This window comes from Megalops cyprinoides, chromosome 1, assembly GCF_013368585.1.
Source record: "Megalops cyprinoides isolate fMegCyp1 chromosome 1, fMegCyp1.pri, whole genome shotgun sequence".
Classification (NCBI taxonomy): domain Eukaryota; kingdom Metazoa; phylum Chordata; class Actinopteri; order Elopiformes; family Megalopidae; genus Megalops; species Megalops cyprinoides.
Window position 1 is genome coordinate 33,066,655 of NC_050583.1, and position 24,761 is coordinate 33,091,415.

General features: G+C 41.7%; 2 protein-coding genes across 6 annotated transcripts in view; both read right to left on the minus strand.

Moving 5' to 3' along the window:
• LOC118775748 (ubiquitin carboxyl-terminal hydrolase 31-like) overlaps positions 1–3,274 on the minus strand; it is a 32,838-nt gene extending 29,564 nt beyond the window's left edge. For all 5 annotated transcript variants that reach the window (XM_036525853.1, XM_036525844.1, XM_036525836.1 and 2 more), the window contains exon 1: positions 1,689–3,274. In XM_036525853.1, the coding sequence (XP_036381746.1) occupies positions 1,689–2,204 (516 nt within the window). In that variant the 5' untranslated portion in view covers positions 2,205–3,274. The remainder of the gene's footprint in view (positions 1–1,688) is intronic.
• A 3,986-nt stretch (positions 3,275–7,260) lies between these two features.
• cog7 (component of oligomeric golgi complex 7) lies at positions 7,261–22,785 on the minus strand. The gene is made up of 19 exons (XM_036545339.1): positions 22,547–22,785; positions 21,855–22,077; positions 21,079–21,227; positions 18,114–18,230; positions 17,432–17,600; positions 17,227–17,309; positions 17,018–17,140; positions 16,578–16,776; positions 16,326–16,453; positions 15,929–16,083; positions 15,125–15,241; positions 14,116–14,181; positions 13,512–13,698; positions 13,069–13,209; positions 12,282–12,365; positions 11,582–11,696; positions 11,108–11,251; positions 8,887–9,072; positions 7,261–7,958 (listed from the first exon to the last, which is right to left on the minus strand). Exons 2-18 carry the CDS (start codon positions 22,018–22,020, stop codon positions 8,906–8,908), a joined length of 2,310 nt encoding a protein of 769 aa, XP_036401232.1. The 5' UTR covers positions 22,021–22,077; positions 22,547–22,785; the 3' UTR covers positions 7,261–7,958; positions 8,887–8,905.
• Between the last annotated feature and the right edge of the window lie 1,976 nt (positions 22,786–24,761).

Sequence of the window (24,761 nt, forward strand, 5' to 3'; positions counted from 1 at the left end):
CAATCAACTTCAGGTTATGATGTCTTTACAAGCGAGCAGTGGTTGTGTCCAGGGTTAATAGTGAGACTGGGTGCAACATGGGCAGGACCTGAAAGGTGGTGGGGAAAGCAGTGTCCATCTACCCAGCTGTGCTATGCACCAGGACAGAGGCTGCTTATTAATCATTTACGCAGTGAGTCATATTTAGGAACACCGGTGAGTCAGACATCCACAAAGCCCTTTAACTTGGTAGGAGCCCTGAGAACCTTTTCAAAAAAAGCCTTGCATGTCACCAGTCCCCCAATAACCAACCCTGACAATCAGCCCTGAGTGTGAAAAAGCAAACTAATTTCTTTGCTTTAAAACGTTCTATCTGCCAATGAAGATTATGTCAAGGCAATCCTCAACATAAAATCAGTCAGCTTCATTTTACTATACTGTAAAAGTGAACAAAAATAAGCAAACCATTGAGCAATTATGTCTTTGCTCAAGCAATCACAGTCTAAATGATAAAAGGCAGACAGCAGTCAATATATACCCTAAAGTGATGTGTCAGCCTGCTTTTTCATGTATACACCCAAGAGACTGGAGATTAACTGTGAAAATTATATTAATAAACTTCCTCTTCTTGAACACGTGACAAATCCTGTCAGTATCTCATCTGGCATACAAGTGCTGAATGTTCACTCAAAATAAGTAACACATCAAATCCAGACATCAGACCAAAATCAGCACCAACATCCGCACGAATTAAGAACCTGTGGGCAAGCCTAAACAATAAGGGTTCAAATGAATCCTGTACTCTCCTTACAATGAACAAGCATTCCAGGGGGGAAATGATGCACACCTAAACTGGGCTGAGGATCACAAAGGATCCCTGGCACGGGATATCAGTTACCTTTCAATTTTCACTGATTTGCTTTTGAGTTCTCGTTTAGAAAATGCATGAGAGTGCATGTTTGCTCTTAATGCATATCTATGGCTCAGATATAATTTATGAAATCTTTCAGCATATCCCTCTTTACAACTCACATTTTTGATGGCACTTCAGACATCCACTATAGATGATTACTGGATGCTGGGTTATTGAGTAGATGAAAAGCAAAACATGGTCAAGCTAGAACAGCAACATTAATCAGGACTTCATTTTCATGTAACAGTGCAGAAGTGCTGCGAACGAAAGCTTAACAAATGCAAACGATTCACATCCCATATATTTTTTATATTTGGTTTCTTGAAAATCACCAGAACTACATAAATCGAGTTTGTGTTGCATATCAAGTCAAAATTATCTGTATCAAACAGACTCAAAACATCATAGCTATAAACTAGGCCTATATCGTTTACCTAACGCTCTATCAGATTTCGAATTTCAGATGCCTTGTATATGATTATTACACGTGAAAATTGAGCCTCTAGAACAGCGTTTCCCAAACCTCTCCTGGAGGACCCCTTTGCATGTTTTAGATCTGAATCAGCTGTGTTGGAGCAGGGAGATATCTAAAACATTCAAAGGGGTCCTCCAGGAGAGGTTTGGGAAACTGCTCTAGAACAATACATCAACTATCCTTCATGAGCAATATGGTAACAGTTATTGTTTAAGCGGTCGGGGCTATGTAATCTCCACCTTTTAGCTAAATCCCATGCAAACAAAAGGCTGTGAACACAGATTTGTCGACCTGGTTGTCTAGCGATGTGGACCCACTTACCTTAAATTCTCGGCTGTGCTGCGGTGTGTACTCAAAGGTCCACAATGCCCGAACAAGACCAGACAGATGCTCCGTGACCTCCCCCTTCTCCTGTTGGCCCTTCCTTTGCAAGAATACACCGTTTGCCTTCGGCTTTTCATCACTGTCGTCCCCACGGTATTGCTCCAAAGCCAGGTATTCAGCAAACAGCTCCGTGTTGCTCAAGCACTGGAGAATTGCGTTCATGAAACAAGTGTTTCCATGGTTCTTGAGACCGGCCACCCCGGGAACCTTGTCTCCAAATAGAAACCCTCCACAGTCGCTGTCATCCGAAGGAACAGACCCCCCTGTTTTAAAGGACGTGAAGCCCCCATCGTCTTTCTCATCTTCTGTAGCGTGTTCCTCAGTGCCAAAATGAGATAAGGTTGAAAGAGTCCTGAGGACTCTACTCATAAAACTCCCCACGGAGCGCACTGAGCCCCTACGGAAGAGCTTCTTGCTGAAAGATTTCTTCTCTTTAGTCGCTGCTTTAGACATAATTCCAAATTTTGAAGGCCATGCCTGAAGTTTATTGGAGAACAAAACAGAAACGTTTGGCACGCACGCTTGATCAGGTCAAAGAGGTTAAGGTCCCCTCTACTTTGACCGGACTAGGTAAACTTCACCAAGCCAGTGCCATGCTGTCGAATTAAGATGCATTTTCTTTACATTCTTAACTTCAACAATTGAGGACAAGCTCGATTTTGATTGCAACTCATTTTTGAAAAACTGCTTCAGATCAAAACAAAAGTTAAACCGAGTCCATGATTTGAATTGTCGAGACACCGTAGTGTTATCGTTTTCCCATGGCTTCTACGTTGACTTAGCAATCTTCAGTCCTCATTTAGATAACGCATTCTAGTGTTGTAAACCGGTGTTGCTAGCCAGTAGCTAGATTATAGGTAAGTAAGCTAGTGAGCATCTCGAAGAACGAATACTAACCTGACTTTAAGCGGGCGAATGTTGACCAAATCCAAGCCATGTAACAGAAAACTGTTAAACGTTATTGCTTCAGATTTAAAAACAGAGCTAGCTAACACTAAAGTTAGCCAACGTTGCTAATGAGCAAAAGGTTAACGGACCATGCCGCACAGTACGGTCCCAAACATTTCGAACTATTGCAAAGGCAATAATAAAAGTCACACGTCGTGCACATACAGCAGTTTTCTTTTCTAATTTTCACTAGCCTCATGTATTATTTAACAAACCGCAGCTCCACCCCTCAAATGGCATTCTGGTCGTCGTATCTTATGTTGCAAACAATACTGTTTTCCATCAACAATTCCGTGAGCTACTCACTGTTATTTTTGCCATTGTGTGCCAGAGAGTGATTCCTCCAAATTGCTCCCAGCGTTGACGCTCTCTGCTGTAGCCACTCTCAACAGGAAAGCCCCCTGAAAGCCCACGGCAGACGCCGGAGAGCTCCTACTTCACAATAAACGCTCGTCTCATTTGAGACTTTGAAAAGGCATGTTTTACGAAGCTTCCGTCGCTTTCTTTCACGGGAATTCCTCGTCGCAAAACAGCAGCAGAGTTCCTAGATATCGAACCATTGCAACGAAGGCCGCTTTTCCCTTCTCCATCAGCTGAAATCACTGACACTGCAGGCAGGGCGGTGGTGACGAGTGACGTCACAGCCAAACATGTTGCCAGAGAGTGCAGGTAGCGGACGATCATTTCTGCAATTAACACAGTACTGGGGTGGGCAGGCGTGAAGGTCTTCGTCTGCCGTTATCTGAAAATTGTGCAGCTTCAGCAAAATTCCATCTACACATCATACATCGCGTCGTCACATACAGTTACATGGTAACTACTGTTGTTCGCACATCCATCTAAAATGTAGCTAGATACTTCTGATTTAAGCAGCTACTGTACGTAACTAATAGATATGCCATCTCTAATTTGCCAATGCGTGGACTTCAAGACTAAATTTGACAGAGATTAATTGTCAATAATGCTAATCTATCCAGCTCAACTACCCGGAGTGATTAATGACACTTGTTTTTACAGCGCACAACACTCAACTGCGCGTCCTGCCCCTTCGTTCGCGAAAATGGCACATACTTAGGTGCACTACAAAATCACACATTTGCTAATAATGTCCCACCATCTTCCAAAAAAATCCAATCCAGATGCTCAAGGATCCCCTCAAAGCAATGGACTTGTTTGCCTTGTGTTTTTATTTAATTCAGCAATCATAAATCTTACCATTGTCTCAAACTTTATTTATGGAACTTGTGTTAAGTGAAGCTCTAGCCTTGTGAGTATCAGTATAAGGTACTTGGCTTCTAGAAAAGTACGTTAATGCACGACAAACACAATTGCGGACAAGACAAGACACGTTACACCCATACTTTCAACAAATCACATCAGAGAAAATAGAATGTGTCTATGGCTCCTGGAAACGAGGGACGTTAAACATCTTCAATGTTTGGCTGAAAGGTAAGACCTAAAAAGAAAATACTAAAGATAGCAAGTTGGCATTCCGGTGGAGGTAATATCAACTGTAATGTTTATACTGTGTTGTTTTTTTCTTTTTTAATTTCCTGCTTTTCCAGCTTGTCCACGTGCAGTAACTGTTCATACAGCTCAAGAACAGTGAGAGTTAAGTAGATGGAAGAATTGTTTATCGTCTTGTGTACCACAACTCCCTAATCTGAACTCCCAGCAGTAAAACATGATACTAGGAAGTTTCTCCTGTTGCTTCAAAGAAACATGTTACGTTCCTGCCCCTCTACATAGAGCACCTTTCTTTTTGCAGATATTCTTATCTTTCTTGCACTTCTGGAGCTTTTCTAAATATCAGTATTGAAATGCTGTGTAGCAAATAAATTTCTTAGTAACAATGAAAAATTGGTCACATTATCAAAAGCGAGCACAAGCAATAGCGGTGTGGGTTTACATTTAGGGTTCAAAAGAAATGGCTGCAATATTAAAGAATAATGCCTGATAACCCTTATCATGTTTAGCTTATGAGCAAGATCTATATAGTAGTGTGTTCTGCTGTGGTTCATCCCATGATGTTGCCTGGTAACACAGTAGAAACTCTACTCTCTCCAATAGTGTAAAACAGCTTTCAAAATATTCAGTGCATGGTAATACAAATGTGAATATATTGCCACTCAGTCACTGTGGTTGTAAAGATAAGGTAGAAGGTTAAAAGGTCAAATTTATATAGGGTAGATATATATAAAAGATATACCTGGTGGTCTGCAGAGGACTGAATTCCATGTCACCAATTATCATTTACATTTGACTTTCAGTTATTCTGCAGACACTGTCAGAGCGACTTGCAAATGAAATTTGTTGTTAGCACAGGAAATTTGCAGTTTATGTATCTGTTAAAATGAGCCTTGAATATTTAAGGAAATAATACCACAAACATGGCTGGTAAAACACACATCTAATGTATTTTAGCAACTCCAACACAATAAACATCACATGAAAACAGTTTAAGATTTCATGTGATATATTTACTCTGTAAGGGGAATAGCTATTTAAAATGCATGAACAAGTTAACAGATAGCATATTCAGCTGACATATTTTGTTTTTTATCTGTCTTGTAAGGTAGTTGCTTTGGTGTTTGAGTGATCGAGCGGGCAACAGTGCAGGAAGGTGGGTCTGTGTAATTACCGGGGCAGTAGGGTAGGGCTCCCAGTGATAATGGGACTGATGAAATTAGAGCTGCGAGGAGGCGGCCCAGATGCACTCCACAGTTGACAAAGATCCAGTCTGACTTGTTTATCCACCCTGAGGCCCCTTGACTTCAAAGACTCAGTAGGAATAAGACAGACGTGAAAAATAACACATACGCACCTTGAACTGAACAACAACTGGGGGGTCTGAAAGCATTTAAAACTGATTTGTGTTTCTTGACAGATATATTAACTTATAACTTATATTTCGATACTAATAATTACACACAGAACAGAAAAGGGAAAGAGGGTTTTAACAGCAACAGACTTCACTTTAGGATTTGCACAAATTATTTCACACACCTCAAAAATTTGGTATGTAACAGCCTGTCCAGGGAAAAACATCTAAACTTCTAGCAGTGTTTGTTTCACAATATTCCTTCCATGCTACAATTTTATCTTCAGTTGCTGTCTTAATTTGACTCCTGGAGAACATGCAGATCATGCAGGCTGAAACTAAACCTTAGTTAAACACCTAAGATTATGTGGTGTGTCACGCCAACCAGTGGTGATAACTGCATTTCCGAACCCCTTACAAGCTGGGAGTGGATATGGGTTTGGGTTAGGGTTAGGGGTTTTATGGTTTTACAGTTAGGGTTTTGGGGTTTTATGTTTAGGGTTAGGGTTGTCAAGCAACATCTGACATTCTCACCAATTCCTGTTCTGAACAGGGTTTCACTTCGCTTGTAGGCAGTGAAAAAATAAGCATTCAATAATAAAGGGATGTGCCAAAAACCCTGCCATTTTCTGTAAGATGTTACTGTTATCTGTGTGAACACAGGAAAAAGAAATGAGAGAAACACAGAATCAGAAAGATACGCCACGGAAGACAAAGTGCCAGGACAAAAATACACCAGAAGATGAGGAACTTATTACAGCAACACTAATCCTGAAAACAAATGTGTTGTTTCTATTTAATTTACAATTTAATGGTGATCCAAATGAAGTACACAGAAACATTTCAGGTGCACAGAATTTGTTCTGATGCTCTGTGCATTTCCCCTCTTAATAAAATGGGTAGATATTTATTTCAGACTTCCTGCAACAGATCTGTCATTGTAGCTATCTTATTATGAAAGGTGCATTTGTTAGACACATTAGGCCACCCTTTTGTGTTACAAGGATGTTATCAATGCACTAGCTTTCACTTGAAACAGACCTTTTAGAGCCTTTCACAAGCATTTCACAAGCATGCACAGCAAAGTTGTTTAAATGTTATATCAGTAACCTGTAGGTAGCATCATATGGCTCTACAACTATGCAGAGTCCTGATAGTATCTCCAATGTCAAACTCAAGTGGTGTAGCAGCTTCAGCTTCCCCGATTATGCAATATCACAGTCATCATGTGTTGGGTTTACTTGCTAGCAAATTTCAAAAACTGTAAAACTATGTCTACACACTTGTTACAGAGCCCAAAATGATCATTATTATGGTTGGGTTAACACACAATATATCTACTAGCTATTTTCAAGAATCTTTAATGTGTAGTAGATTTTAAAGACCTTAAATTTGACACACTAATCACTGAAGCTCAAAGTATGCAATGGTCTTCCTAGGAAGTAAACCTTCTACCTTAAGGTCACAAGATCAGTTCCTTGCCCACTACACCACACAGGTGCCCCTGCTCCCAGACACAGGCTGCATCAGCAGCTGAACTCCCTTCATTAGATTACTTGGCTGCTGAATGTGAGACAAAGCCCATCTTTCATCCCTCTGAAACTTGTACACAATAATGCTCAAGTCACTGAGCGTGGGTCAGCCAAGAGGGCACCATACACTATTATATCTATTATGTACTATGTCCTAATAGATAAAGAATTCAGTTAATTTTGAATGGACTTGAAATTTGCGATAAGGTAACGCAGAGAAGGTAGTGTACCATTTATTTAAAATCAGGATGTACCTGGATAAAGCAGAAGCCACCAAATCAATGTTATTAAGCCCCCATATTATCACTATTACAATTGTTTAAATCAAATCATAGAGGCTACTTTACATTGCTCAGTTACTTAACACAATGACACAACACATAAGAAACCCACTTAATTAAAATAAATGACAAAAAGAAACTCAGTGTTAGATGGCAAGAATGTTCAGACTGTCACACAGCTAGGCACATACACAGTGCTTAATACCTAAAGCTGGGTAGCTATACAGTGTTGAAAAGCTATAGATAAAACACAACATTTTTGCACATCCAGTACAAAAAAGTGAGATATTTTTGCTGTGAAAGTAGAGGGCCTCTGCCTCTTAAAATGTAACTCACATGATTTGTCCCAGTGCCCCTGACCCTACCCGTCAATTAACGTCAGCAGGCAGCCAAAACAGCTGCCCTTTTTAAACCATGTGCTGCGAGTGAGCTTGGGCACAGGGTGATTTTCCCACACAAGCTACTGTGATCGACATTCATAAGCTTGCCTATAAAGTCTGAGAAATGCAAGTCAGTGAGTCAGCAACATCTTCACACGTTCGACCGAGTAACACCCACTGTTTCTCAGCTCCTTGTGACCCCTCCCTGCCTGCAATAGGCAGCCTGACTTCTGGGTAGGTTCCGTCTGCAGGGAGAAATAAAAGCAAAATGTAACCTTCCGTCAGAAGAGGTTAACACATCTGGCGTACACGCAGTATCGTTACTATAACCTCACACAGCACATGATCGGGGGAGTGGGCGGTCAACAACAGCGAGTCTGTTGCCTGGTGTTGGAAGGGGATCGATGGACGTGTGGGAATCCGCCACTCAAGGTCACAGAAATAAGGTTTTCACTCGAGCCTGGTGTAATGCGAGTGGCCACTGCAGCTGCCTCCTGACTGCTCTTTCATCCTCCTCCTTCCTGCCTCACAGCACAGTAGGCATTAACATTTAGAATCCGCCCCTCTGCTAATGACACCGTCTTTTCATCTCCGCAAAGAACACAAGCCTTCAGGTCAGGTGCTGTATCATAGAAGCAGCAGAGAGATGCTGGGAAGCGAACCCAAGGAGCATTACATCACAATGCCATTACATAAAATTCTCATCCTGGCCCTTGTGTGGGAGACCATGGTGACAGCAGCACCGGCATCAAGTACCCTGCAAATTCAATTTCTGTTTTTTTTTTTTTTTTTTTTTTTTCCCTCTTTCACTGCGCCTCGGCCCACAGTGGTACTTTGAGAACACAATGTTCTCAGACTGGGCTGTTCGGGGAGGGATTCCACAGCACCGCGATTGCATGGGGTGTGGCAGTGCGCCATCAACAAGCATCAGCAGCTACTGTAGGCCATGCAGATGAGACGGTGGCTTCTTTTAAGACAGGAGATACAGCGCATACAGTATTGTCTGAGGAAGGCACTCGTTTCTCATTAAAGATTTTAATTTTCATGTAAATGTTTGTAAAGAGATGACATGAAACAGCTTCAAGCAATAAATGCAGAGACAGCCGCCTGTACGGCAAGGATGAGCAAGGACTCATTACATATCCAACAGAAGAGATGTGAACTAGACTTTACCTCGTCATCGCCCACCCCTTCAGTAATCAAGATTCCTCATGGCAGCAATTGTGGCAGCAAGTCTGCGGGACAGTGGTTTGGCGGTCTGTCTGTACTCCTCAGGCTTGGCCTTCAGAAGGGTGACTATCTGCTGCAGTGTCCGGGATGGCTGGAGACCCAGCGCATCCATCACGTTGCTCAGGTAGTCTGCAGTGGACAAGAACCTCAAGAATGTCAACGGCAAGCACACAACCAAATGCACATGGCCGTTTCTTTCTGTGAATGTGCGTGTTTATACTCATGTCACTCATTTTCAAAGCCTCTCTCCAACAGGATTTAGAATCAAGTGTATCACAATCTGATCAGATTATTATAGATTAGATCACAGATTAGTTCTGTTGATATTTGTGTTATTTAAACACTTGCAGTAATTGAAAAGAACCCTCTGATGTCTGTGTTTTGGCCTAAAGCCAACCTTACCTCATTTTTTTTTTTTTTTTAAGAATTTGACACCATTAGTTGAGTGTTTCACGCCAGCGATTTTAGGCACCCGCAGCAAGACTCGCACATGAAGCCCTGGAACAAATCCAATTCGAAAGCCCTGCTCGGAATGCCAATCCAATTTGGAAGATCTTTGGTCACGTGGGGTAAATAGAGGCACTATCTGTCCCTAGAAACCCACTGTTCACCCATATGCTGTCTCTCCATGAGCAGATGATTTGGCTCACATATGTTCAGATTTTACTCCATTTACTATTCAGGCTCTTTTGTGCTGACTGCGGTGTAATCAGCTGCTACGTCCTAGGAGAACGCAACACAAGAGGCTCTAACCAGCCCACTCAGCGATGACTCAGCAGTCTGTGATGTGTGCCATACTGCCAGCACTGTCTGACATCAGCAGTGACTGATTTAAGGCATACAGATGCTTTTTCATGCCTGATCATTCAAGCTTTCCCTCAGGGAGCTATTTTCCTGTTATTCTTTCTGCGCGTTGAGCAATGTTACCCTGACTCCATCGCCATTCAACACAATCTGCTCACTGGCGGATATGTGATACGGCTGTAACCACACTAATATATCTGTAAAACAGAATACCAGACATACATCAACATGGCCACCACTAGAGCGCGCATTTCCTCTTATCTCAGGAATGCCTGATGCATAAACCACACTGAAAGTGCACAGGCTTGGCTGACTTGCATACCAACTACTCTGTCTACCCAAACCACTCTTAGTAGTTTGTTGAATCTCTTCCTTGCTGGCCACAAACCTGTTTCGGTCTGGTAACGTCCTTGTTGAAATCTATTGATGCTGTACTATATCACGTTGTTTCTTTCCAAGTCTAGTTTTAATCAAACATTTAATCTAAACTAGTTGCTCATTTTGCTTATTTTATTAACACTTATGCCGTCTCTCTAATTTTTGCCTAGCTAGCTCAATTTTAATACCAGTTCATGTTAATGCTTTTTCCCCTTCATGCAACCTTTTTTTTTCTAATCATCTAATTCATCTCACCGAGGCAGTCTCTCTACACATGCAGGAGCGCTGAAGCAAGGCGAATGCAATCCTTCAATACACTGGCATGCAGCCAACAACTATTTTTCAAAGTGCAAGTTTCACACAGTGCATTACAACTGAGTGTGCCTTCATTGGAGGATTGGCACTACTCTGCAGATGTCACCCAAGCAACTCGCAGGCCCTTGACAAATTGCAGCGTGCCTGAGAGCAGTGAGACAAGCAACCCCTGCCAACATATCCACCTCTACTCCCAAGGAACTAAGCCAATTTGTTCTACCAGTGTGGGCTGCCATTCATTGTTGGCTGATATCAACAGTTAGCATTAACTGCCCTAACTAGTGAGCTAGTTGAATGGAAAATTTCAATGCTCCATGTGTCTGTACATTTTTGGCAGAAGACAAATCTAGGGGGCTGTCTGAGGAATACAACTTGCCAGAATATTTCAGTTATTAAAGGTATGGTAAAGACTAAATGAAATAAAACCATGAAATGCACAGTACCAACAGAGAATGTGCTCTGGTATACCTAAACATGACCCGCAGAAAAATGGCCATATTCTCCAAATTAGAGATTCAAATAGTGTGAGGTGAACTAACAGAACTATTTACAAATACAACTGAAAAACAATTTAGGTGTAGTAAAACCTGTTTTATGTACAGAAAACACTTCAGATGAGCAGAAATTTTTGGCTGTTGAAACTTCTGACCGCATGTCTTGTGCTCACCTATATCTGTGGCCAGCTGCTTGGTGGAGTGTGGGGTGAGCTCAGGTATTAACAGAATGGCATCACAGTAAGTCTGCATTGTTGCCCTAGCGATTGAGCCCAGCCAATAGTCTGCAGCATTGTCCAGCTCCGGCAGGTCATCACCTATTGAGAATGCATTAAGAATTAGCCAAACACCGCCTGCGTAACACAGTAGAGTTTCCATGAACACAGCCTGACATCTGTGACTAACACCTGTACAGTACCCTAACTGAATTCTAAACTGCTTGCTGCTGTATCTGAGGGCACAATGACATGTATTTTTATATGGTCCCTGGCAGTTCACAGCAGTGCTGTGAGTGAATATGAAAGACATAATTATGTTGATACTATCATAATGATAAATGAGCAGCATACAACAGCGACTTAACCCTGAACAGACAACCTGATCATTGCTTTCTGAGGGTAGGAGGGGGGGGGGGGCTTTGGGGTCACCTTGCTCAGGAGGGAAGGGCAATTTCCCAGCATGCAGTGCAAGCTCCAGTGCAGGGTCTTCCTGTGTTACAAAGGGCTCCAGGTGCAGAGGCAGAGACATAATGTACTGTCCAATCTAAGGAGGGCACACACAAAGACACATGACTTCGCCTAGCCTTTTACACCACTAGGAGGCACGAATGGCAGGAATTTCATTCCAACACTCTTCAGAGCTGAATGGACCTAACATGTGATCCTACATAATGACCGAGAAGGCACCTACTGCCATTAGGTACCTACTGACCTTCCTATTTTAGGGAAAGAACATGAATCTCAACTGAGTGTCATTATCTCTGAACAGGATTTTGACATATTCCAGTCTGTGGGTGATCAAGCCTCTGATGCATCACAGATTAAAAGACAAAACCATGAACGAGCTGGATGATTTCAGAAGGCTACATCACATTCTGGGTGGAAATCAATATGGGTGGGTGGGGATATTGTTAAGGTTTAATTTGCTTTCTAAAAACTCATTGTGATAAATGGATTGTTTGGTGCGTGTTCATTCAAGTGTAATACCCATTGTTAGTCAAGAACCAGTGAAATATGTTTGCTGTAGTTAATGAGGCTAATGCACGTCCAGGACCTGCTACACAGAAGGCAGACCTGATCAAATCATGTATGTGTGATGGAGCACTGGAGCATGACAGGTCAAGCTTACATTGGTAATGTATTCTAGTGGGGACAGGCTGAAGGTGGGCAGGTCCTCTGTGAGTGTCTCACCCATGCCACTGGAGCTCCTGCTCTGGAGACAAAGAAAACAGAGGGAATGTTAGCAAATGTAATCTGGTAAAATACAACTAAACAAGAGGCTTTAGTCTTGAAGATATTAACCTCAGGAATAAGCAATTTCTGGGTGTTCGGAAATACGTCATCGATCTTGTTTGCTAATTCCAATTCCAATGGGTGTACATTTACATTTACATTTTTACATCTAGGTCATTTGGCAGACGCTTTTATCCAAAGCGACTTACAAGTGAGGAACAGCAAGCAAGCTACAGTAGTGTAGGAGACCTTGGAGTAAGCTTTAAGTGCAACGTAAACAACTAAACTCAGATAAATAAGTCGAGAAAAGTAGAAAACAAAGGTAAACAAGGTGAAAACATAGGGATAGACAGGCAGAGGAGACAAACAAGTAGTGACAGGAGAAAGAGGTGCAAGGCAGAAAGTGCACGGAGATGGAATTGTGTTAGAGTTGTCTAAAGTGTTAGGCGAGGAGGTGCTCTCGGAAGAGGTGGGTCTTCAGGAGGTTCTTGAAGAGAGGGACACCCTGCTCTGATAGCGTAAGGTAGCTCGTTCCACCAGCTGGGAACTACATATGAGAATAATCTGGACTGAGATTGCCTTGTGTGTAGGGATGGCAATGCTAGACGACGTTCCTGGGAGGAACGTAACAGCCGAGAAGGAGAGTAAGCCTGTATGATTGAGCTCAGGTACATGATCCTCACCTCGATCTTAGAGACCAGGCAGAGCTGATGCTTGATCTGCAAGAAGACAGAGTCGAAGGCCAGTTGGTTGGCCTGCTGATTGAGGCGAGTCAGGGCTGCGCGGGGCTCGGCCAGCAGATTGGAGTTACCTGTGCCCTTCTCCTAAAATAGAGACCAATGAGGTGCTGAACAGGTCTTTCAGAAATACACATCTGTCCCCAAAAGTTACCCAGGAGTGAACTTCCAGAAATGCTCTCATAAACTGTCATTCACTACTGCATTCTCTAATCTTATCCTGAACACAAAAAGCCATGAAGAACTGCACAGTCTAAAAAAACATCAATCTAATCCCATAAAAGCAAAATAAATAACCTCTTTGTCTGCTATACACAACCGTGACACCTAAAATTACAGTCGAAATCTTTCAGACAGTACCACCAGGTTTGCAAAGTGTTCCTGCTCACTTTCAGGTTGTACAGCATCTCCATTAGGCTGGCGTACTCAGCCGTGTCACCCTTCAGCAGGTAGTTGTACTCTTGCCATGGGTTCTTGGTGGAGGCCTTTCTGTCCGCAGCGCTGGTCTCCTGTATGCCAGTCAAGCTGCGGGGGCTGTAGGACTCTGACAGGTACTTCCCTGCCGTGGCCAGGATCCTGTCGGCAGAGTGACAATGATGTATTCCCACAGTTCAGGGCGACAATAGCCTGCCAGTGCTGACACAGCAACAGGTCACCGGAATCAAGACTCCACCAGTTCAAAGCTGCTGTACTCATGTTTTCCATTCACTTTGAAGGCATTCCCCATCCAACAGGGTATCCCCATTCATAAGGTGCACTGATCTTGTCCCCAATTTCAGCCAATTTCACCTCAGCTGTAAGGCTCTACATCAGATTAAACTGGATCTCTTCTGCATAACAAAATGAGAACTGAATAATTATAATAATAAATAATAATTCTAAATTATCTTTAAACTCCTCAGTGAAACAACCTGAATAATGTAGACAGCAGGAGGACAATGGCATTTTCATAAATGCACTGACAATGTGTTTCAGTTTTTAATATTTTTTTACCTGTTTGACAGCTGCTGCTCATACGCTCCACACTGTCTCAGCAGCTCACCACACGTAGCAATAATTCTGCATTACAAAACAACCAGAGCTAAATGACAACAATAAATATACTACATTGCTAGAGCCTCTGTGACCATTTTAATCCAACATCCAATGCTGAAAAATGACACAAATTCTATGCATATTTTCAAGAGTAAGACAAATCTGCCATGACATGGAGAACAACACTAATAGGGATTTAGTACTGAATCATTTATTTTACAGCTTTGTTTTTATAAGCTGTACAAGCAGCAAACATGATTTTTCTGCTGACATTTCCTCATTTATATAATTAGTACCAAATCAAGGATTCCACTCTCATTATTATACAGTATTGCTATTAACTATTCAGCAGGTGTCAGTCTCATCAGGGAAACCTCACAGTTAAAAAAAAAAAAAAAAAATTCTGCTCCCATTCTGATTGTGATTCCACCCATGCAAAATATCGCTGATTTTCTCAGGACTTACTACCTGTAATTTTACCTTTACAGTTCAGTTTGTGTTCACCTTCAATTATTTGTCTTCCTACTTGAACACCTGCCTAAAATGGTCACAGGAGCCGTTGAACAGAACTGCACATTGTTCAATGGCACCTTTTAGGATTACAGACCTATTCATTCAGAACAACAAAGCTGTTCAAAGAGTTACTAAAACAATGGCGTTATTTTACGGCAGTAGTGTGGCACAGTGGTAAGGTTACCAGTTCAGTCCAGGTGGCCCACTCCTGCTGCACCCTTGTGCACTGTACTCCACCCAAATTGCCTCAGTAAATATCCAGCTGTATAAATACAGTGTCTGCTAAGCAAATGCCATGAAATGTAACTAAAAGTGTGAAATGGCAGTAGCAGGACTCCATTCAAGACTCCACACTGCTTCAGCTCCCCTCAGGCAATCAGGCTTCCTGTGGGCACCACCACATAAGACCACACACTGCAGCAAGTAATGAAGTGGGCTTCCTGGCCAAGCCCACCTGACAGAGTTCTGAAAGGGGGTCCAATCTTCCTGAAAGGCAGAGGCACTGGGTGTGTCCTCCAGCTTGCATTTCTTCCGGATGGACTGCAGAGTAACAGAGAAATCTGACACGTACCTATGGGGGAAAAAACAGTTAACATGAGTAAAAATAATGCAGGAACATTTCTTATATTTCATCTGACTTGAACGGAAGAATGTGTGGCTGTAAGCACAGCAACGTTTTCATTCTATTTTCTCTTGAAATGGCTGACACATCCTTTTTCCTCAACATTTTGGACTTAATTATTACCCTCCACTTTTAAACATTCCTGTGGTAGAAATACTGCACACTAGGTTAGACACTGCATCCCTTGGAAAAGGAGGAATGTAACACTGAGTGTAGACATTTCCTCCACCAAGGCTGATGGTGGTACAACTTGCCAATATTCTGCCGTGTTAAATCCATCCACTGTATATTTCCTAACCCACTTCTCAGGCAGAAACCGGACACCCTGCACTGTAACGCTCAAGTTGTAATGTTTGCCTCTCAAGCTGCAAACTCTAAGCCAAACCGAGATTCAACTGCACACCAGACATGTGTGTGATGTGCCCTGATGTGATGTGTGCAAGCGTGTGTCTGCCTCTGTATTTGATTGCAGTATGTACCTTTGTCTACGTGTGCTGTTGAGTTTTTCCATCTACGTGTCCTACATGTTCATGTGGGTGTCTGCGTGGGTGTGTGCACACACACGAGTGCATGTGTGTATGAGTTGTATGAGTGTGTGCGCAAGTATGAGCATGCAGAAGCCTCTGGTATCGTTACTTGGTGAATAGCGCTTTGAGAGCTTTCAGCAGCCCACACACAGCCAGGCCATCGGTCAGCCTGACACAGCGGTCCACAGCTGTGCTGGCCAGGCTGAAGAGCTTATTGACAGAGTGGCTGAGCTCCTGCACGCAGTCTATCACCTCCCCACGTTCCTGCAAAGCAGAAGCTCGGTCACATCACAGCAGTCAGCAACCCGCTGAAACAACCTACAACCTACAGTGTGGCTACACAACTTCTGAGCAAGTTTCCAAAGAATCAGATAAGCAGACACCACACATAGGTTAGCATTGTTAAATGTAAAATATGACTAATTCAGTAACAGGAAGTAGATAATCTCAAGTGACCTTTTCTCGTTAGAAAGTGTTTTGTCATTGTGAAGAAGAGGAACACTTACCAGGGGCACAGCACTGATCGTTATAAGGAGGTTGGATTCCTCCAGCTCTCCGTACTGCAGCTGGTAAGGTTTGTACGGGTCATACAAGGCAGTAACCAACTCGCCCACTTTCAGCAGGTTGCTCTCAGCTGGCGCCAAGGACAGAGAGAGGAAGTGGGATATTGACTTTTTGCTTCACAACACAGTGCAAGTCGGTATACTTCCCCCCGCCCCCATTTTGGCTGACAAACTTATCAAAACATTCAAACCCACCCAGGTGGGGCAGCATGGCAGCCTCCAGGTTCTTCCCAAAGTTGGCTGCAGTCTGGTAGAGTTCCAGCAGGGTCTCCAGCTTTTCCTCCTGGGGAGCACGCTCCATGGCTGTGCTGAGGCATACTGGGATAGACGGCACCATGGCACCCAGGGTCTGGATCAGCAGCACCGTAACCACCTCATAGGGGTTCTTAAACACCTGCCCAATAATATCAATGAAAATGAGACCTGCTCAGTAAGTGTCTCTCTGTATTACATAATAACCTTTATAAAATCAGGCACCACTCTGTATTATACAGAAACCTTTACAGAATAAAGCTGAAATGAGGTAGAGAAGAAAGCATGTCAACACCTGCAGCGATCAATGTCCTGCAATATGTCCCGCTCCCCTGGCATTGGTGAATAGGGCTCGCTAGGTGTGAGTGGCCGTGGTGCCGTACCTGACTGCTCCACTGCAGCTGTGAGTGCCAGGTAGATAGTAGCGTATCGTAGAACTCAGCCAGCTGCTTGCTGAGACTCAGCTCACTCTGACACAGGTCCTGCCAAACGCTGACCAGCTGACCCTGGGGGCAGAGATACTAGTGTTACTGCAAACCTCGAGTCGGCTTCAGACATCAGCTTTGGGATTTGTTTGCAGTGGATTTCTCACCTTATGGCACTTGTAGTAATAGGCAAGGAGCTGAGGCATCCTGTCAATCTCTGTAAACACTTTCACAAAGAGCTTGGCTTGGTCTGGAGACAAACAGTAAAAAATATTTTAAGCACAGCCATACACATTTGCTCTGAAACACTCTGTAGTAGTGTAGCTTTAGTCAAGGAGGCCTTAGCCGCATCTGAATATAAAGGCCTCTCACCCATTGACTGTGAATTAAATGTGGCCACGATCTGGGGGCTGGCGAGGGCCTCCAGCCTGTTCTTCAGAGCCTCTAGGTGTACACACTTCTCTGAGTAGTCAGGAGTGTCCACCAGCATAGCCAGGCTGCTCTGCATGCTGGTGAGCTTGGAGGAGATCACAGCCAAGTCCTGGGGAATGAAGGCGAGAGCAGTACTTCAGCATCGCTCTGACAGCACGGGGGTGTACGCACACAGGGCTCCTCCATTCTGCAGGGCATGGTTTTATCTCTCTTCCTATCAACACATTTTGATGAGTAAAATGACAATTTATCCGGTCGAATATCAAATAATCAGGCTATGCAGTCATAGCGTAGGAGGGATAGAAAAGTGAAAACCTTTCAGCTCTTCCGTATCTACTCTGTTCACGGAAATTTCCGTAAGCCTTAAAGGGCAATGAATGTTAGAAAAGGCAAAAACAAAGAATCATTTATTGGACCCTAAGCAAGTCTCAACTTGTTAAATGCTGCCATTAAATTTTCACAGAACAACAATCCATGTCCTGCAACTACAGACAGACAGACACAGCTGGGCCTCGTATGGAATGACCTAGTAGTGCATGGAGCATCTACAAGGCTAAGAGTGCAGATATTAAAGGACAGTGAGAATGGTTTGACTGTTTGAAGTTAACCCTCTGCCAGTCACCTGTGTCTTGAATGTCTCCTCGATGTCCGCACTCAGAGTGCTCCATTTGTCCGCTTCCTGAAGGGCCTCGGCGGCCAGCTGCATGCGAGACTTCACCTGATCGATCTCCACCAAGACCTGGAGCAGACAGACAAAATCAGACCACCTCAGCTCTCAGGGCATCCAAGGGTCCCACTGTTGATGAAAAGCAAAAATGCTGATGCAAAAGAATTAAACCAGAAAATGCAGGGGGTGGTGGAGTAAAAACGGCATGGGCTAAAACATGAAAATACGGAGCAAAAGAGGAGTAATGTATCTTTTCACATAATTGAAATGGGTAACACACTGAACCTAGAGTTAAAAATGGCTATTGTTTTTTTTTTTTTTTTCAACAGATTCCAGATAAAATTTCCGTTAAACTGAATTCACCACTTCAAAGCTGCAGTTCCTTCTGACCTGCCAAGTATGACTTTGGGGCTATTTTCTTGAATCTATCGTGGAAATCCATTTCTTTGCAACTCAGTGGTGAGATTTTGAGCCAAAAAACCACAACGCCACATATTCACAAGCCGTGGCCAAGAACACTGCACAGCAATTACTGTAGAGCCCCAAGAGCAGTTTCTCAGAAATGAAAACAAAAAGCCAGGCATGACATTTCCTTCTGAAACTATACAGTGTCAATGGCATCATTCATGCCTGATCATTACTTGCAACTGGTGACAAGTAATTCACTAATAATGTGCTTCAACTTAATTAGGAATTACAAGCCTTTTGGCTGTCCCTTTTCCATACATCTAAGGTTGATTGGATTTGTTCATTTAACATGAATCAAAGTAGCTACACACACAGGAACAATCATATTGTTTCTATATATGGCCTGACCACACGGCAGCTTCAGAGTGCAGTTTCAGGTTTCATCCATCCTGGGTTATCGGCAGCACATCATGTGATACATTAAAGTTGCTTTGCCGAAGATAACTATTATCTCTATCAGTTGTCCTCAAAGACATACCCACGGGCATTTTTATGCTTGCAAGACGTGACTGTTATGCCCACAAAGCATGTTCTAAAATAGGTTTCTAGGATAACATTTCCCATTGAGATGTAACTGCTAACAAACATCTCTTTAACCTATATTAATGCGTCAAACCTATATTTCTGCAACGGAAATGGCCACACACACACATATGGGACTTAAATGAATTAAATGAAAATAATATATAAACCTGTTAGGAGGATAGGACATCCACCAATTAAAATTAAGTTACTAATGATATGTACAGATATAAATTCCTTTTAAGAATCAGACTCTCACAGTACATTTTGTGTTGCTTAAGAGGGTACTGTGGATGGATAGCTCTCATTTTACAGAAAATGTCAAATTTTTAAAATTGTAAAAAAAAAAAAGGACCTATCGTTCTTAAAAAAAAAAAAAAAAAAAAAAGTGAAGGGAGAAAAAAAAAATGTGACAATTATTTCACATCTGAGCCACACAATGTCACTGCAAAAGAGGCACAGAGGAGACACCTGCGACATGCTTGACTGCCACTGCTACGACTGCTAAAAAGGATAAGAAAAATGTCATACAGACACAGGAAAGCCAGTATTGCTTTCTGAGTCAGTAATGCAGGATTACTTCGCAGCTGCAAATGATTATGGTGGAGATATTCTCTCTTTCTGACATTATACTGCATCCTGAAAACAGAAATGTATTCCAAGCTGTAGCTAATAAATTAACCAACCTAAAAGTATGTCTGACAAAGTGAGTTTGGAAATTTACGGTTTGGTTGTTGAAATGCACCTATTTGGTTAAAGTTATATAAAAATATAAAAAAAGATATAAAATAGATACCTGTGCAACTTTCCATTTTGGTATTGGTAACCGTTTCCCACCACTCATTCATTGGTACCATAATGTTGTGTAAAATGTGTGCTTACCATAGATGGTTAGTCTACTTGATTATTGCCCATTGCACTCTCATGAGGCCAAATTCATACTTACAAATACATAATGTGGAGGACCACTGATCTATATCAGCCCCACTCAGGATCTTATACTCTGATTACAACAATAAGATATAGAGCAATGTGACTCCATAACCAAGCCTGAACAATCCCACTTGGGGAATGTGCCAAGTACCCCCAGCTCACTGGATAAAACAACTGCATAGATAAATGTTAAATGGGCAGGAAGAAATTATTAAATTATTCAGCAACATTAGGCAGGAAGTGATCATCAGAAACACTTAAGATGTGGAAGGAAGTGACAATCAGAAACACCTCATATGATGTAGTATTACAAAGCTGGCTGTGCAAATATCATCCTCATGTGTTCATGTTTTATTATAAAAGAATCCACAACCCATTAAAGTTTTATCAAAATTCTCTAAACCTTTGTGGGTTCTAAATAAGGTGGTCAGGGTGGGTCTTCAGTGTCAAACCAATCACCCTAACTGAGATTTCATTGTTACATTGCTGTGTTTACCATCATGTTAATAAATAATACCTCACAAACACCCTTAAGAACACATATTGGTTGTTATGTTGAATAAATACTTAATGGTATTGTTCGCTTGTGCGCTTAATGTTCTCCCTGATCTGTCCCATTCAAATGATCAACTCATTATGAACTCCTGAAGCTGCTCAATAACAAATTGATCATTTGAATCAGCTGTGTTGGAGCAGGGAGAGATCTAAAATATGCAGGACAAGGGGTCCTCCAGGCGAGGTTTGGGAAACGCTGTACAATCTATCATTACAAAAAAAAGCACTCAATCCACTGTAGCACAGAGTGCCTGTTAGACTGGAAACAGAAATAAACTAGATCCAATCATGACACTACCAAAACCAAAGAAAACTGTGAATTAAAAACTGACATTGATCCAGTCATGTACTCCCCCTGCATATCAACAGGCTATCAAAATAGAACTTGGCATCCCTGTTCCTTGATAGAAAGGTAAACAAAGGCAAATGTTTTTGACAGTACCTGCATGGATTGGACTGTATCCTGTTCAAATTTCTTGATATCCTCCTTGACCAGAATCATCTGCTCTTTCAGGAATGAGGCCTCCTGCTTCAGAGCCTCCACATCACGCAGCACCCTGGGCATATTCTGAAGCGCCTGGTTACTGCTCTCTGTGAACAGCAGCAGGACAATGGCAACAGAAAAAAACACAGGAGAGCGCTACCTGAGACTGTTTTTAAGGCATTGAGGGGTTACTAATGTTTGTTGCATTATTCTGTTTTTGTGTGTCATCCGTATTGTGCGCTTCTGTACACATCAGAATGTAATGCACTTTTCCAGCTGACTTTCTTGCCAGGTCACTCGAAAATAAACTCAACAGACTTCACCAGTAAATAGAGGACAATGAATAAATAAGACATCCAACATCAGTCTCAACACTGGTCAGATACAATGTATTGCCAAATTGCAGTATATTGTCTATTGGCCAAGAGAATATTTTCCAGTCAACACTAATGGACTCAAATGAGCTTAAATTCATCACTTTGGGCAATGATGTTCACAATTTATTCCGCATCACTACAAACCCTTGCCCCCAAACATGCTGTATAGATTTTTTTTTTTTTTTTTTTTTTTTTTTACATTTAGAGCTTGTAGCTGTTGTTGATAATGCATTTGGACCACTATTTTTCAGTTCCAGTCCAGACACTGAGAGTGGTTAAATGTGAGATCTCATTGAGCTGTGGTGATTGTAATACATCAGCAGAACTAAAATGCATTGCAAACTGCGCTTCGTTTACCTTCTATGGCATTGTTCACTTCCTGTATGAAGAGCTGGAGCTTCATGACCAGCGTAGCTGCGTGGCCGTCCGCCTTCCCTGGGGCATCTTTTTGAACCATTTTGAAGGCCCCATTCACCCAGTCCTTCACATCGAAGTCATCATCCAAGAATTTCGAAAAATCCATTATTTCCCTCTTCGGAGCCTCACCTCAGTAAGACGGTATTGCCATAACACTTTTCATCTGTAAAGAATCGTTAGTTTGCAAGCTATATTCCTCTTAATCGAGCCTCCATTAAACGGGAAAATACTTTCATAAATTAACTGTTACTACCCTTTACAAAGGCGTTTACCAAATGGTAGCAAGCATGGGCAGAGTGACTATTTCAGTTTGCTCCCTGGTTTCAGTAAACATCTGACTTGGCGGATCAATATGTTGTATGTCGTGTACTAAATAGGGCACTATTCTCAACGTTTCAATAATTCAAATGAAGTAGCCAACTCAAATGTTATACTGAGCCTCTCAATATATGAATAGGTAATTCTCAGGAAGCTTGTGTGATCGGTAGGGTCAGTGGAATTCATTTCCCAAAAAGAACTAACTAGCTATATGGCATACAGCTCTTTATAATTAAATATAGTGTCGAAAGTGTTTAGTCTAACTGGATTTGTTTACATCTTTCCAGCCATCAAATTAGCTACAGTAACGTTACCTGTTGTCTGTGCTTCAGTTGATTCTGTAGTTTTTTCCCATGGCTGGTCTCGAGACGCAGATAAAATAAACAGCCCAAGAGAAGGAAATAATCATCACAACTAAATACAGCTCGAGTAAAGCAACAGCTTCCTCCAGAGTTAACAAGAATAGTAAAATAGGTAACAAATGCGGTGAAATATATTTCTTATTGTTTAAAAACTCATGTATCTGAGTGTTCGCATTTTGACAGCAGCTTCCTATATGTGCAAATTCAAATATGTTCGTTCAGAAACAAAGGATTCACATACAAGGTTCCAGAGATTTATAAATTTCATGAGTATTATAATTTATATGTTAATGCACATTACCTTTTTATTTTTCTTAACACTTGCCCATTATGTCGGTTTGCACTCTACGCTATAGAGGAGACAATTCCCTCAAGTACATAAAACCGAAAGACATGTAATCCCGTGACGTGGCTGGGTGTTACATCCAATCTTTTCCGTCTAACACAAAAAGTAAAGAAGTTACAGATCGTCTCCCGTCTGTGAATGTATACAATTAGCCTGCATCCGTACATACACACATATGTTGTTCTATAGTTTCTGTTTTTTAATACTGTAGTTATTTATTCATCTAGTTTAAACCTCTTAAATGACTTGAATGAGATTTATGGTTCCAACATAACATTTAAGACCGTTCTTGTGTTGTATTATTGTGTATTTTTGATATTTAAATATATATTACAGATGGTTGACAAAATGTCTTATTATTTCAATGTTTGTCAAATCTTTACGCAAATACTTTGTATATTTAACAAATATTTCAAACGTGTTTCCGTTGTGTAATGTTCTAGTACTAAGCAATGTGAACAATTTATACATGTTGTAATTGGGTTATTCATGCGAATGCATCATCTATAACCAGAGGATCTATCATCGCTATCATTGCTATCTGATCTGGATCTATCATTGAGCTGATCTGGAAATATCAATCCATTTAAATGTCAGTGTGTGGGTTATTTTAATCTACTATGGATGCACACAGAAAAGATTATTGGTGGTTGCTGCTTTTCAGCATTTGTGAACCACACTATGACAGAGTTAAAATCCTTAGACCTGATTTTGTTGACTGGGAAACATGCTACTGACAAGCAACATGGCTGCATTTTGTCACTTGCTATCAAGAAAAGAATAATGATAAGAAGAGAGTGCTATTTTCATCCCACTAGCTCTAGAGGTGTAGGAGGATGGTAGGTAGTCACCCTTTAGGGCAAGGTGGTTGTGATATTCAAGTGGTATCTTGGGCACAGTGTACTACTCTTTTTTGCCTAAGAATGGACAACAGTTGCTTTGGGTTGGGGGGGGGCGGGGGTGATTAAAAAATAATGGAAAATTATGAGACACATTCAAAGGACATTTGCTGAGGGACACAAACATTTAAATGACAACATTCTCTTAACAAATCTCTTATTGTGTTAAAACAATCTTTTTGTGGCCCAAATAGGCAGAAATGAATCTATGACAAGGGTGGGAAACTCCTGGGTGCCAAAGAGTGTGCTGATTTTGGTGAGCCTTGTATTCCCCACCCCGGTCTATGAAAAACATCATTGTGCTGATGTAGATGTAGTAAGTTTCAGTTTAGTGCATTTCAGTGTGCTGTGGCGTCATTTGAACAGCATATACATGCAAAGTAACACAATAAAATTATTGTTTCATGCCTTTTATTAACACAAGACATATAATTCAACATTGGCTCATTCATTCATATGTCGCCATGTAGGCAGTGCCTACATGGAACAGTGGTTTGATAAGGAGGCCAGGTTGAGTTGGAATGAGTCACATTGATCTCCCCCTGCATGAAATGGATATAGCACTGTTCTTACAGTGCTATGGGTTGTTTCCACCAGCCACACAGGGTGACAGCAAACATGGATCTGTCTAAAAATAATTACATTGCAGTAACAAGTTGCTTTAAGGTTACATTAGTTAACATGAACTAGTTATCACTCACAGCTTGACGAAGTTTGTTAAGTAGCAAACCATGGAACTTCATCATACATTCATGCCCTTTGTGCACCTATAGTAAAGTGAAAATCATTCAGTAATAAATATCTAATTCACACTAATGTCTAATTAATGTGCCATAACAGCTTCTAAGGAATTATAATGGTGTGAATCATCAACTTAGTTTTTGGAATATTTGACACCAAGCACGCAGTATTCATGCATAAT

Bases quoted from the DNA above. Each gene is read 5' to 3' on its own strand.
- cog7 (XM_036545339.1), bottom strand. From the start codon at position 22,020: ATGGATTTTTCGAAATTCTTGGATGATGACTTCGATGTGAAGGACTGG. The intron at 21,228-21,854 runs GTAAACGAAGCG...TGCTGTTCACAG, and splicing joins AGTGAACAATGCCATAGAAG to AGAGCAGTAACCAGGCGCTT. The intron at 17,310-17,431 runs GTGAGAGGCCTT...GTTTGTCTCCAG, and splicing joins ATTTAATTCACAGTCAATGG to ACCAAGCCAAGCTCTTTGTG.